The 15,041-nt window shown below is 38.7% G+C and overlaps 1 protein-coding gene across 4 annotated transcripts in view; it reads right to left on the reverse strand.

Annotated features, from left to right (window-relative positions):
• Window positions 1–15,041, reverse strand: part of ALMS1 (ALMS1 centrosome and basal body associated protein) — a 212,740-nt gene that overhangs the window by 106,377 nt on the left and 91,322 nt on the right. For all 4 annotated transcript variants that reach the window (XM_032291715.1, XM_032291716.1, XM_032291714.1 and 1 more), the window contains exon 11: window positions 3,278–5,142. In XM_032291715.1, the coding sequence (XP_032147606.1) occupies window positions 3,278–5,142 (1,865 nt within the window). The remainder of the gene's footprint in view (window positions 1–3,277; window positions 5,143–15,041) is intronic.

Raw genomic sequence — 15,041 nt, forward strand, 5'->3', positions numbered from 1 at the left:
AGAGCTACATTTAGATTTTTGGCCTACATACATTTTCAGATATTTATTAAGTTGCTACATTTCAGGGTAACATAATACATAGCACTACATAATTAATACAGGAACTCTCTGTGCTATTTCTACGACTCCTCTGTAAGTCTCAAATTATCTCAAAATGAAAACATTAAAATATCTTTTATACATATATACTTATATATATGTTTTATGCATCTGTGTGTGTTTGTGTGTAGTTTGAATTATTTATGGACTGTGGAGTTCGACAAACCTAGGTTCAAATGTCATCTCCAATGCTCAATAGCCATGTGATCTCAGGCAAAACATTTTCTCTAAGTCTCAGGTTTTTAAAATCCAAAACTGAGGTAATAATATCTATTTATGCTTATTACACTAAGTATAAAATAAGCATCCACTACAAATGTACATACTGAACAAATGGCATTATTGTTAGTTCATCTAATATACATGTATATATAATGTAATATAAACATATATACATATATGTGTATATGGCATATACATTATATAATATATATATTTGCATATATACATATGTACATATATATAGTATATACATGTATACTATATATAGTGTATGCTATATATACAATATACATGTATACTACATATACATGTCTACAATATATACAATATATACTATATATGCATATATCTATATGTTTATATACATATATGTACATAATATATATACTTATATATAGTATACATGAATATATACACTATATACAGTATATATATACAGCATATATAGTATATATACATGTATACTATATTGTATACTATATATACATGTATACATAGTGTATACTATAAATACATATATACTAATGTATATATAGTATACATGTACATACCATAGATATATATGAATATAAACAAATATATATAGTATATATTATACATAATGTATATTATATATATACATATGTATATTGTTAGATGAACAATAATGCCATTTGTTCAGAATGTACATTTGTGGTGGATGCTTATATCATTTTATACTTAGTGTAATAATCACTTATGTACAGCATACATATATATGTATATATGCATATATATGATATATAGGTATATACACATATTATATAGTATGTATACATATTATATATACATATAGGTATACATTATGTATATATACTATATAATATATACATATATGGATATTATATATTTACATACACATAACATATATACATAAGACATATTTATATATAAATATATACATATACATATATAATATATACATATAAATATGCAAATATAAATATGTATATATAAATATACTATATATATTTTATATTATGTACATATTTTAGTACTATAATGTGTATATATACATTAATTAGTATATTTATAATCTATAATATATATTATATATACTATGTATGTATATATCATATATAATCTATATATTATATGATATATACATAATATAATCTATAGATTATATATTGTAATATATTATATATAATTCTATATATAAAATAATTATATATTTGATTATATATATATTTAAATATATAATTATATACACTATATATTATATATTGTGTATATTAGATATATCAATTACATTTATGCATATATCATATATAATATATAGATTATATATTATGTATATATCATATATAATTATATAATGTATATATAGTATATATTATGTATAATGTATATATACTCTATATATACTATAGTATAGTATATATATACTATAGTATATTATATATATACTATGTATATTATACATATACTAACTATATATACATATATAGTACATATATAAATATATATGTGTAATCATGTATTATTTTCTTCTCATTCATAGCTTTATCTGATTTTTAAGGTATGCAGTTACAATAATTTGGCATTTAACCTCTCAAGAGTTGGTCCCAGCTATTCGAGAGGCTGAGGCAGGCGGATAGCTTGAACCCAAGGGGAGGAGGTTGCAGTGTACAGAGATCACACCCTGCACTCTGGCCTGGGTGATAGAGCTAGACTCTGTCTCAAAGAAAAAAAATTTTTAAAGGTATCAGTACTGATCTCTATAGCACTCTAATATTTATAACACTGAAATCAGAGCTTTACCTTGTTTTTTGCCCCAATCTACTATCTCAATCCCTAACTTTTAGAGCTGTAAGGGATTTTTAAGCATTCTACCCCTTTCCTTCTACATATGAGTGCCAAAGATATTAAATAAGTTGTTTAGCATTGTGACTGGAAGAAGAGTTGGAAGTAGGGGTCAAATTCTGGGACAGAGTACTGTGTAAGGGAACAAGACCTTGCTTTGATTAAACAGACTGCATTTGAATGCCTTTTATCCAACCTACAAACAATATCTTTTGGCACAAGTAGCAGTTAGTATCTCCATTTCCCAGTAGGAAAATAAGAGATCTCATCACCTGCTTAATAGGATCATCATGAGAAGACAGCAAATATAAGTTCCTCATTGCCATGACTCACTGCCATGACTACTACCGCATGTGGATGATGAATAAACATTTCTCTCTTCCTCCTTTCCAAGCCCAGTGCTCTCCACTGTGGTATAATGCCTCTTCAACTATAAGGTATCAGTAAAAGGCTCATTAAAGTCAAACTGAATTAATGCCAAAGTGCTAAAATTAGGCTGAATAATATAAATCTAATGGACTTATCCCTGAATTGGGTTTCCTTTCCTACAATACACTATGAAGTGGGGCATCATATCAGGGAGCACATTATGTTGTTTTGCTGGTGATGCTAATCATCATTTGACTAAAGTGGTATCTGCAAGGATTTTCCACTGCAAAGCTACTTTCTTTGTAAATGCTAAATATTTGAGGGAAGTCATGAAATGGAACCCAGAGCTGGAGGAGAGAGAAAGAGAGAGAGGGGAGAGAGAGAGGAAGAGAGAGAGCGGGCAAGCCCCCACATACGTGTGTGCAACCTCCAAAGGAGACCTTCAGCATATGTCCAACACAGTAAATAAGAAGCTAGTAATTGTATCATTGGATGACCAAAGATTTTTGCAGTCATTCAATTTTTTAAAACACTTGAAGTCAAGTCTTGCCAAAAACCCTCTGAAAGTATAAACATGTTACTGTCATACGTTCTCTTTTACTTAACATATTTATTCCTTGAAAGACTTCTAGTAATCAGTCAGACACAACCTCCACTCAGAGAAATCACACAGCCCTTCCTCCAAGAACCAACATCTGCTTAAGTATTTGAAACCCTTTAAACGAAGTCCATCCAGCTTGCTTTTTATCACAATGAGACTCACCGATCTGCAGATACCGGAGTCCCCTCTGGATAGGAATGTCCTTCGAAATCTGAAATGTTCACTTGTATTTGCCTTGAAGTTACTATCTGGCTATTTTGAGAAGGTATGGTTTTCAGGTCCTGAGTAATAGTGTTACTGTCTGGAAGAGAAGGCTGCACGGCTTGGAAATCCAGTGAAGATTTAGGTCCTAGAAAACCTAAAGATTCTTGATCCTGTGCTACAGGTTTACTGGTCAGTAATTTGGAGGTTGGTTCCAGTGATCTCGAAGATATAGTAGGTAAGTCAAAGTTAAACTCACTATTTATCCTTGCTTTAGAAGCAGCATCCAATGAATAAAATCTTTTATCTAAAGTTCCACTATCCAACTTAGAAGAAGTCTTGGGACAAAGAGTTATACGAACACAAGAAAGTGCTTTTCTATTTGAAGAAGGAGTAGATGCAGATGTTGTTAATGTATAGTGATTTGGGGCTGACTGGGAGACAACATTATTGAACTTGGCTTCAACATTTATAGTAGAAATGTGTGACTTAGGCTTATGTTGATTATTCTTTTCTACTACACAATCCTGACCTTGAGGAAGGGGGAAATGGTGTTTTCTCATTTGGTCATCTACACCTGGGGCTTTGCTTTGACATTGTTCAAGAGAAATGGGAGAAGGAAGGTCTGAAGCTACAGAATCCTGACCTTGAGGAAGGGGAGAATGTTTTTCTCTCATTTGATGATCTACATGTGGGACTTTGCATTGTTCAAAGAGTTCTCGTTGTTCAAGAAAAATGCAAGAAGGAAGATCTGGAGCTACATAATCCTGATGTTGAGAAGAGGGAGACTGGTGTTTCCTCACATGGTGATCTGCATGTGGGGCTTTGCTTTGTTCAAAGAGCTCTCGTTGTTCAAGAAAAATGCAAGAAGGAAGATCTGGAGTTATAGTTACATTCTTCTCTTTTACTCCTAGTCTGGAACTCGATCTGCTTACTCCTAGGGTGGAACTTGGTCTACCCCTACTAATAAGGGTATGGTTATCAGAAATTTGAATTTCCTTGACATTGCTACAATCTGCAGTGGTACTGGGCTCACAATGACTGCCTGTAAAATCTGATCTTTCTAAGGGTTTTTCTTCTTGAAGAGAATGCTCAAAATCAACAGATAATTTTTGGCTTTGCCTTCTACCTTCTGCTAAAATAGTCACTTCTTTATCTGGTGAATTACTATGCATTTTAAATGATGAAGGGGAAGAGGTTTTCTGCTTAAGATCTCTAGGAGGATTTTGGTCTTCAGTGAAATGAGAATTAAATATCCCAACAGATGCTCCAGTACACTGGCTACCTTCAGTGACACCAACCTTAACAACAGAGGAATCGGAAATGCCTTTAGAATGTCGGTGAGATGAAAAAGTAATGGAGGTAGTAACATTTTTCATGGGTTCTGGGGATGGCATTTGTGATGAAGAATGAAAATCCACTTCTTTAGGTAGCACAAAAGCAGGTTCTACTAATTCTGACAGCCAAGGGTCCTTCTTTTCATGGAATGGCATTCGAAGACCTTTGCTGATTTTGAATTCATCAGGTATAAAGTTTTGAAATGGGGAATGATTTTTTAACTGCAAGGAATTCCAAACTTTGAAATGGGAGTTGTTCTGGTCTAAGGGTGCAGAAAGGTTGACGTGCCTGGCTCTGCATGATGATGGGCTCTGCCGTCCTCTGGTCATTTCTGAGGGTTCAGCAGATCTGAAAACACAAGGGTGGCTATCTAGTTGTGGTTGTTCAGAAGTTAGAGTCCGGAAACATCCTTTTTCATGGCTCTGAATAATAATATGACTACATACAGCTTCTGGCTTGCATCCCATTCCCCGTGGACTCTGAAAACCCTACAAGATATAAACAAACAGGTTCTTACTTGAAGCAGTCCAAGTAGTTATACACAAATAAGTTTTATACTCATGCTAAGACTGGACCATGAAGGTCATGTCACTCATTTATAATATAACAGGCCAAAGAGTACAGCAAGAAAAAAAGACAGTTAACTACAGAATAAAATCACTCACAATGATTAAGACCACTCAGAGAGTTCTTCTAAAAATTTTCCACAAAGTAAACACCAAAGATTACTATTGTCCACCAGTAAGTATTCCCATCTTTAATAATAGAAATCCCTTATTCAAATTTTGGCGGGCTACATAGCCACCAAATGGGGGACATTTCCCGTTTCTTCTGCAGCTACTTGTGACCACATGACTAGGTTGAGGCCAATGGGATATGAACAAAAGCATCAAGTACAACTTCTGCTTCCTGTCCTTAAAATCAAATTCTTGACCTGCATGTTCCCCCAATATGACTACCACTATCATCACTACTTTTCTCACCTGCTGAAAATAAGAATGTATGGAATAACCTTGGAAGTCATGCGTAAGGACAGCTTAGTTTTCCAGCCAGCTTGGGTCCCTGGATGACACCAAGGGCAGAGCTCACTTTCCTAACATGAACAGTGACATGAAAAAATAAAATTCTACCTTATTTGAGCCACTGTATGTTTGGCTACTACAGAAGCTTGACCTAGATCCTAATATTTTACCTCTGTGTAAGAATAAGGGAGGAAAAAAAAAAACCAAGATCTTGTTTCCTGGGGCATAGGACCAGTACTCAAAGCTACCATACATGTAACATTTTTTGAGGTTTCTATGTTTTACCTATAAAGTCATTATAAGTTGACATTCTATTTGATGATATAGCGACATCTGATTTCAGATAAAAATATTTTAAATTATGCTGCATCTCTCCAAGTGATTGAGTAGATGTGCTTTTGATGGCAGTGGCATCCCATCTTGAGTGGCTGCTGCCATGATGCCAGCTACAGTGGGGGAGGAGCAGCTGAGGATGCTTGCTCTACCGAGCTGGTGGGAGCGGGGAACAGGCAGAAGCCCCACTCCCTTCTGAGTTGGAGGGGTGGGAGCCCCACCCTCATAGGCACAGCTGCAGCCACCCAGACACAACTGTGGACCCAGGCACCCTTGCGCACTTGGGGACCTGGGAACTCCCCCTGCCCCTACAAGCTCAGAAGAGCCTGTTCCCACTGCCTGGCCTCTCCCCACTCCTGGTCCCCGCTCCAATTTCAGAGCAAAGTTGAGGCTAAGCCTAGGCAGTGTTGTGACTCAGCCAGATGTGCACATAGTTTGCGCAGCACTGACACGCCAGCCCCTGCCACCTCCACCTCCTGCAGACACCAGGCACAAACGAGCACAGGAGGGAAGTTGCAGGAGGCAGGAGGGCTGAGCGCAGCTCACAGTGGGTCTGCAGGTAACCCCTTGACATGAACAGCCTGAGTACCACAGGCACCACAGATGGCAGAGTGATGGCAGACGAGCTACTGGGCAGAAAGGGGCAGGTCACTGGTGAAGCCCTACCTTTAAGCTAGGAATTGCTTGAAGGGCTGCCAGTTCCGATGACAGGAGTGAGAACTTATGGTGCTTTTTCTGGGCCTGCCCATGGACCAGTTGGCAAGCACCTCCTCCCCTCTAAAGCCCAAGAAAACCAAGGATTCAGGACAATCCGAGATGGCTGAATAGGAGCAGCTCTGAATTGCAGTTCCCAGCGAAAACACAGAGGGTGAGTGATCACCACATTTCGAAACGAATTTTTACTGCTCATAGACCAGGAGATTCCTGGGCAAAAAAACACCATGAGTCTCCAGCGCGGCTGTTTCAGCTGGCGCAGCGGGTCTCCTCACAAAAACTCACGCAAATCCGGGCACCGTTTCAACTGGCAACTGGAACACCTGGGAGGCAGAGTCGCCTGTTCAACTGAAAAAAAAGGGGGACTGAAACAGGGAGCCAGGTGATCCAGCTCGGCCAGTCCCACCAACCAAAAAACCCCAGATGGGTTCACAGCTGAATTCTACCAGGCATACAAAGAGGAGCTGGTACCACTCCTTCTGAAACTATTCTAAACAATCCGAAAAGACGGAATCCTTCCCAAACCATTTTATGAAACCAACATCATCCTGATACCAAAACCCAGCAGAGACTCAACAAGAAAAGAAAACTTCAGGCCAATATCCGTGATGAACATAGATGCAAAAATCTTCAATAAAATACTGGCAAACCGATTGCAACAGCACATCAAAAAGCTTATCCATCACAATCAAGTAGGCTTCATCCCAGGGATGCAAGGCTGGTTCAGCAAACGCAGGTCTATAAACATAATTTACCACATAAACAAAACCAAAAACAAAAACCACATGATTATCTCAATAGATGCAGACAAGGCCTTCGACAAAATTCAACAGCCCTTTATGCTAAAAACTCTCAATAAACTAGGCATCGACAGAACGTATCTCAAAATAATAAAAGCTATTTACAACAAACCCACAGCCATTATCCTACTGAATGGGCAAAAACTGGAAGCATTCCCTTTGAAACCTGGCACTAGACAAAGATGCCCTCTCTCACCACTTCTGTTCAACAGAGTATTGGAGGTTCTAGCCAGAGAAATCAGGCAAGAGAAAGAAATAAAGGGTATTCACTTAGGAAAGGAAGAAGTGTGTCCTTTGCCCACTCTTGAATGGGCTTTTTTTCTTGTAAATCTGTTTTAGTTCTTTGTAGATTCTGGATATTAGCCCTTTGTCAGATGGGTAGATTGCAAAAATTTTTTCCCATTCTGTTGGTTGCCAGTTCACTCTAGTGACTGTTTGTTTTGCTGTGCAGAAGCTATGGAGTTTGCCCATTCAAAAGTGGGCAAAGGACATGAACAGATACTTTACAAAAGAAGACATACATGAGGCCAACAAACATATGAAAAAATGCTCATCATCACTCGTCATTAGAGAAATGCAAATCAAAACTACATTGAGATACCACCTGATGCCAGTTAGAATGGTGATCATTAAAAAATCTGGAGACAACAGATGGTGAAGAGGATGTGGAGAAATAGGAACACTTTTACACTGTTGGTGGGAGTATAAATTCGTTCAACCATTGTGGAAGACAGTGTGGCAATTCCTCAAGGACCTAGACATAGAAATTCCATTTGATCCAGCAATTCCATTACTGGGTATACATCCAAAGGATTATAAACCATTCTATTATAAAGATATATGCACACATATGATCACTGCAGCACTCTTTACAATAGCAAAGACTTGGAACGAACCCAAATGCCCACTGATGATAGACTGGACAGGGAAAATGTGGCACATATACACCATGGAATACTATGCAGCCATCAAAAACCATGAGGTTCATGTCCTTTGTAGGGACATGGATGAACCTGGAAACCATCATTCTCAGCAAACTGACACAAGAACAGAAAATCAAACACCGCTTGCTCTCACTCATAGGCGGGTGGTGAAAAATGAGAACACATGGACACAGGGAGGGGAGCATCACACACTGAGGTCTCTTGGGGGGGGACCCGGGGAGGGACAGAGTGGGGTAGGGAGTTGGGGAGGGATTACATGGGGAGTAATGCCAGATATAGGTGATGGGGATGGAGGCAGCAAACCACATTGCCATGTATGTACCTATGCAACAATCCTGCATGTTCTTCACATGTACCCCCGAACCTACGGTGCAATAAAATAAAATATAAACAAACAAACAAACAAACAAACCAAACCATGGACTCAGCCAGACTTGTAGAGACAATGGAATGATCTGCCTGCAGATGGAGCTACCCACTCTGGGTCTCCTGTCCACCGAAGGTTGCACAGGTGATGGGACAATCTGCATGCAGGTAGGAGCTACCCATTCCAGGTCTCCTCTCTGCTGAAGGCTGCACAGGCAATGGGATGACCTGCCTGCATATATGAGCTACCCACTCTGAGTTCTCCTCTCCACTGAGGGCTGGACACTTGTAGGGATGACCTGCCTGCAGACAGGAACCACCCCTTTTGGGTCTCCTGAAAACTGTTCTGCCACTTGATGAAGCGCCTCTCCGCCTTGCTCACCCTCCACTTGTCCACATACCTTTCTTCCTAGATGTAGAACAAGAACTCAGGACCCACCAAATGGTGGGACTAAAAGAGCTATAACACAAACAGGGCTGAAACATACCCCCTTCCCCACCTGCCATGTGGCAGGCAACAAGGAGAGAAGAGCTGCAACCTTTCAGGAAGCCCAGACCTAGGGAGACCCTGAGCCAGGACTATGACACCCTCTTGGGGTTTTGTGGTTTCTGGTGTCTCCAAGCTTCTGGGTGCCACCATGTTGCCCTTGCCCAGATGTGGGTTCCCACAGCAGAAGCTGCATGCAGTACATCTGGTCCCACCGCAGCCTCGTGTGAAGCCCACCAGTGCCAGCGCCTGGAGCTGCCTGCCCCAGCACAGCAGTCAGGCTGTGTGCAGTGGCTAGACCCCACACTTGCTTGCTTGCCCACCCACCCCTCACCACTCCATGCCTGGCTCACACTTGGCAGGTGTGGGATCCAGGACAGTAGAGCAGCCTGCCAGGCTGAGTGGGCAGAACATGCCCAGCGAGTGTGAGCAATACACAGGCAGAAGGTGCCACTGGCCACAGCGGTTTCCAGATTGCAAAGCAACTGTCCAAGGTTCCTGTGACATCTTTATTTCTCTTCTCTTCTTAAGAGAGGGTCTTGCTGGTGTCACCCAGGCTGGAGTGCAGTGGCACTATCACTGAAGCCTTGACCTCTCAGGCTCAGGTGATCCTGCCACCTCAGCCTCCTGGATAGGTGGGTCAACAGGCACATGCCACTACACAGGGCTAATTGTCTTATTTTTATTTTTGTAGTGACTGAGTCTCACTTTATTGCCTAGGCTGGTCTCCAACTCCTGGGTTCAAGGGATCCTCCTGCCCCAGCCTCCCAAAGTGCTGGGATTACAGGCATGAGCCACCATGCCTGGCCAGATGTACTTTTCCCTATTCTTCCTGCTAAGTAAAATGAAGTCCCCTGGACAATATATATAAAACAAACGTAAGAAGAATCTGAAAGATGTAGAGAAGAAGGCAGACCAGCTAGTCATCTAGGGACCTGAGGAATTATACTATGGTGCAATCCCTGGGTTTTCTTTTTCTCTCACATATACAGACTTAGAGCTGAAGAAGTCCACAACCAAGAAACAGTGGGCACAGACAAAAAAAAAGAAAAAGAAAAAGAAAAAAAGCTTTTCTCCCTAGCTAAAAAACAGTAGAGGTGAAGCCCAGCAAAAGAGAATACTTTTAAGTAATAAGCATTCTACTTGAGCCAACCACCACAGAAAAAACTAGCCCCACTCACAACTACACTAGCAAAGGCCAAGTGAGGACCCTAGGACTTACTTTCATCTCTGCTGGCTGATAAAGCACTATCCCTCCCTTGTGGTATCAGTGAAAGTCTAGGGGAGCCTAGACTATCCAGCAAAATGAAATGCCCCTCTCTCTCCCAGCTACGGGTTGAAAGAAAATATTTGCAAACCTCATATCCAATAAAGGTCTTGTATCTGCTAGACTTACATCTAACCTATATAAAGAACCCACAACAGTAAAAAGGAAAAATAAAAGACAATCCAATTAGAAAATGGGCAAAAGAGATAGACATTTCACTTAACAGGATACAGGGATTGGAAACAGAGATAGGAAAAAACACGCAACATCAAAAACCATTAAGGAAATGTAATTTAAAACCTTAATAAGATATCACTACATACCTATTAGAATGGCTAGAATAAAGATAGTGACAGTATCAAATGCTGGTGAGGATATGTAGAAGATGGATTACTCATACACTGCTGGTGGGAATGTAAATGAAATAACCACCCTGGAAAAAAGGTGTGGGCTGTCTTTCAAAAAACTAAACATGCAACTACCATATGACCCAGCAACTGCAATCCTGGGCATTTATCCCACAGAAACAAAGACATATTCACACAAAACCTTGCACATGAATGTTTACAACAGCTGTATTGATAAAGCCAAAAACTAGAAAACAACCAAAGTGTTCTTCAATAGTGAATATTTAAACTGTGGTGCATTCATACTGTGGAATACTACAGATCAATAAAAAAGAAAAACTGTTACATAAAACAATCTGGATGAATAAATACCCCTTAATACCCAACCAGAATGGCTATAATCAAAAAGACAGAAAATAACAAATGCTGGAAAGGATATGGAGAAACTGAAACCGTCATGCACTGCTCATGGGAATGTAAACAGTGCAGCTACTTCAGAAAAAAGTTTAGAAGTTCCTCAACATGTTAAACATGGAGTTACCATGTATGTCCCAGTAATTCTACTCTTAGGTATATATCCCAGAGAAAGGAAACATCCACTGTAACACATAAACACTTACTATGTTCATAGCAGCCCTGAATGGCCAGAGTGGAAAATCCAAACATCTACCAACTAATTAATAAACAAAACATCTATACAATGAAATATAATTTGGCAATAAAAAGGGATGAAGTACTGATTCGAGCTACAACATACCATGAATGACTCTTGAAAACATTATTCTAAGTAAAAGAAGGCAGTCACAAAAGATCACATACAATTCTATTAATATGACATATCCAGAATTGGCAAATCCATAGGGAGAGAAAGTGGACTGGTGTTTGCTTAGGAGTAGGGAATTGGGGGAGAGGGGAGAATAACAAAGTTCTAAAATTATGTTATTGTAAAATTCTGTAAACAAACTCCACTTTAAAATGGGTGAACCTTATGGTATTACAGTAAATTATACTGAGATAAAGATGTTATGAAATTACTGGTTAGCTAAAATATGTCTTTTACTAATTTCCAGAGACTATTTCACAATTAAAGTTCTCTCTTCTCAACAAATCTATATGAGTTTTATCAGGTTATATTATTCTCTCATTGTCCAGCTTAATGACACACCAGCCAGGTGCAGTGGCTCACACCAGTAATATCAGGCACTTTGAGAGAGTGAGGTGGAAAGATAGCTTGAGCTCGGGAGGTGGACATTGCAGTGAGCTATGATCCGGCCACTATACCAGCCTGGGCGACGAGCAAGACCCTGTCTCAAACAAACAAAAACACGTCAAAGACTTCATGTAACAAACCAAAACAGAAATTAATTCTTCACTGTCACATAAACCAGTACAAAGACACACACACACAAACACACAGTCGACAAGCACTAAAAAGTAAACATCTACTTTCTAGATGTGATATAAAACTTACTTAAAAGAACAATAAGCTTTTGAAAACCTTTGTTTTAAAAAAATAGTTGTCTCAAATTTTTTAATGTATAAATTATCACAGTATTTATGGCAGGAGTAACTTTGTAAGAAGCTCACAGCTTTGTATTTTATAACATCAAAATCAAATTTTAAAAAAAATCGGTTAAAGCTGACTTAATTAGGTAAAGTATACTTCTACTAATACAGCCAACAACTATGCTAAGGATTTAACAATTTGACTATAATGTGTCATGGTGAGTCTCTGAGTTTAACCCATTTGGAGTTCATTAACACATTTTTCATCAAATTAGGGAAGTTTTCAACCATTATTTCTTCAAATGTTATTTCTGCCCTTTTCTCTCTCTCTTTTCCCTTAAGAATCCCATAAGGCATATGTTGGTATGTTTGGGGATGTCTTAATGGCCCTGTTCATTTTCTTTATTCTTTTCTCTTTCTGCTCCTCAAATGAATAAATCAATTGGCCTTTCTTAAAGTTCACTGATTATTTGTTCAGACTACTCAAATCTGCTACTGAACCCCTGTAATGAATTTTTAATTTGTTATTGTACTTTTCAGCTGCAGAATTTCTAGTTGTCTCCCTTTTTATAATTTCTATCTGTTTGTTGATACTTCTTTTTGGTGAGAAATCCTTTTCTTCGTTTCCTCTAGTTCTTTGACAATGGTTTTGTTTAGCTCTTTAGTACATTTAAGCTGGGCTTCCTCAGGGATAGTTCCATTAATTTCTCCTTTTTCCTCTGAATGAGTCACACTTTTTTATTTCTTTGCATGCCTTATCATTTGTTGAAAACTGGACATACTGAATATTATAATGTGACAACTCTGGATACTGGATTCGCCCCCTTCCCTGGAGTTTGCTGTTACTGCTTGTTGTAAGCTATTGTTTGTTTAGTGACTTACTATTTTGTAAAGCTTCTATTCTTTGTTGTGTATGGAACTGAAGTCTGTACTCCCTTAGCTTCAGGGTCAACTACCGTTTTGACAGTTTCCTTAAACACCTGCAGCCAAGAAAAGAAAAAATGTAATAGGAAAGAAAAAACAAAAACACTCCCAGTTTTTTTTGCTCTGTGTTGGGACACTCAGTCAAAAGTTGGCCAAGCCATTTACAACTCTGTCTTAGCTTTCACATCCTACTCAGGCAGAGCCTGAACGTCAGCTGGTGGTTGAAGCTTAGGGTCTTCTTAAGCCTTTCTGAGAAGGAATCCAATCCTAGGCATGTACATAACCTTCTCTATCTCTCAGCATACACAAAAGCTTTTAAAAGTCCTTATACAACCCTGTATCTCCTTTTTCAACTGTTTCTTCCTGGCTGTTTGTCTACGTATTCATTATCCTAATTTGTATCCCCAGATTCAGGTTGCTACAGCTGAAACTCTGGCCTTTAAATACTTTTGACACATGCTGACGGACAAGCCACCCCAGTTCCAGGAAAGCTCTGAGTTGTATAAAACAAAGGGAAGCTCATACCGATTCTTCGGGGACTTCAGACAGGTTAAAACAATCACTTTTTTTTTTTTTTTTTTTTTGAGATGGAGTCTCGCTCTGACTCCAGGATGGAATGCAGTGGCATGATCTCGGCTCACTGCAAACTCTACCTCCCGGGTTCAAGTGATTCTCCTGCCTCAGCCCCCTGAGTAGCTGGGATCAGAAGAGCGCACCACTTTAGTAGAAATGGGATTTCACCATGTTGGCCAGGACGGTCTCAATCGCATGATCCACCTGCCTCAGCCTCCCAAACTGCTGGGATTACAGGTGTGAGCCACCACGCCCGGCCCACAATTCTTTGAGAGCAAGATCTGTACTTAACCTTCCAGTGCTGACAGCTTGCACCAGAAGCGTAAGCTGCTGTCTTCAAAGCCATTGTTAATCTAGACACAAGGAATGGTAGATAAGCAATTTAAGGTGCCATAGTGTTCTCTTTCTGCAGTGCAACAGCTCCCTACTTTTCCTAGTTTTTAACTAAATTCCAGAGTTCTACAAAAATTAATTCTGATAGTTTCTGGAAGCTTATTAGGTGTTTTTGTAAGAAATGGAGCCCTAGAGTTCCCTACTCTGCCATATTACATGACTTCACTCACAAATGTTTTATATGCATAACAAAAGCATTTGAATTCAATTATGCTAACTGCAAATTTCAAATACATATTCTTTATCATATTTTGGGTATTACTCCTACTCTAAAGAAATATTTTTAATTAGCTATAGATTTTATTTTTATTCCTAAATACTTTTTGGAGCTTAATGAAGGAATTGCGGTTTCTTCATTAGATCTACGAATGTAAAAATTTATTTATAAATTTCCTAATATTGAACTATCTGCTTTGCCTGTAACATCAATTCCCAATTTCCCCTTCCTACCGGTCCCTGGCAATCACCATTCTATTCTCTGTTTTCTGAATTTGACTATTTCTACCATCTGACATTTATTTTACTTGTTTGGTTGTTATTCATACACTCTCACTTAAAGTAAGCTCATGATGAAGAAGTGTTTGTCTATTTTGTTCAGTGATGTCTCCTCGGCCTATAGATGAGTGACAGTACATATCAGGCATTCAATAAGTATTTGTAAAATGAATGAATAAATGTCCAATAGTAGGGTAGTAAATAAATTGTTATGTT

The sequence above is a fragment of the Sapajus apella genome, unplaced genomic scaffold (genome assembly GCF_009761245.1).
Source record: "Sapajus apella isolate SASKATOON/1434 unplaced genomic scaffold, GSC_monkey_1.0 scaffold26, whole genome shotgun sequence".
Classification (NCBI taxonomy): Eukaryota; Metazoa; Chordata; class Mammalia; order Primates; family Cebidae; genus Sapajus; species Sapajus apella.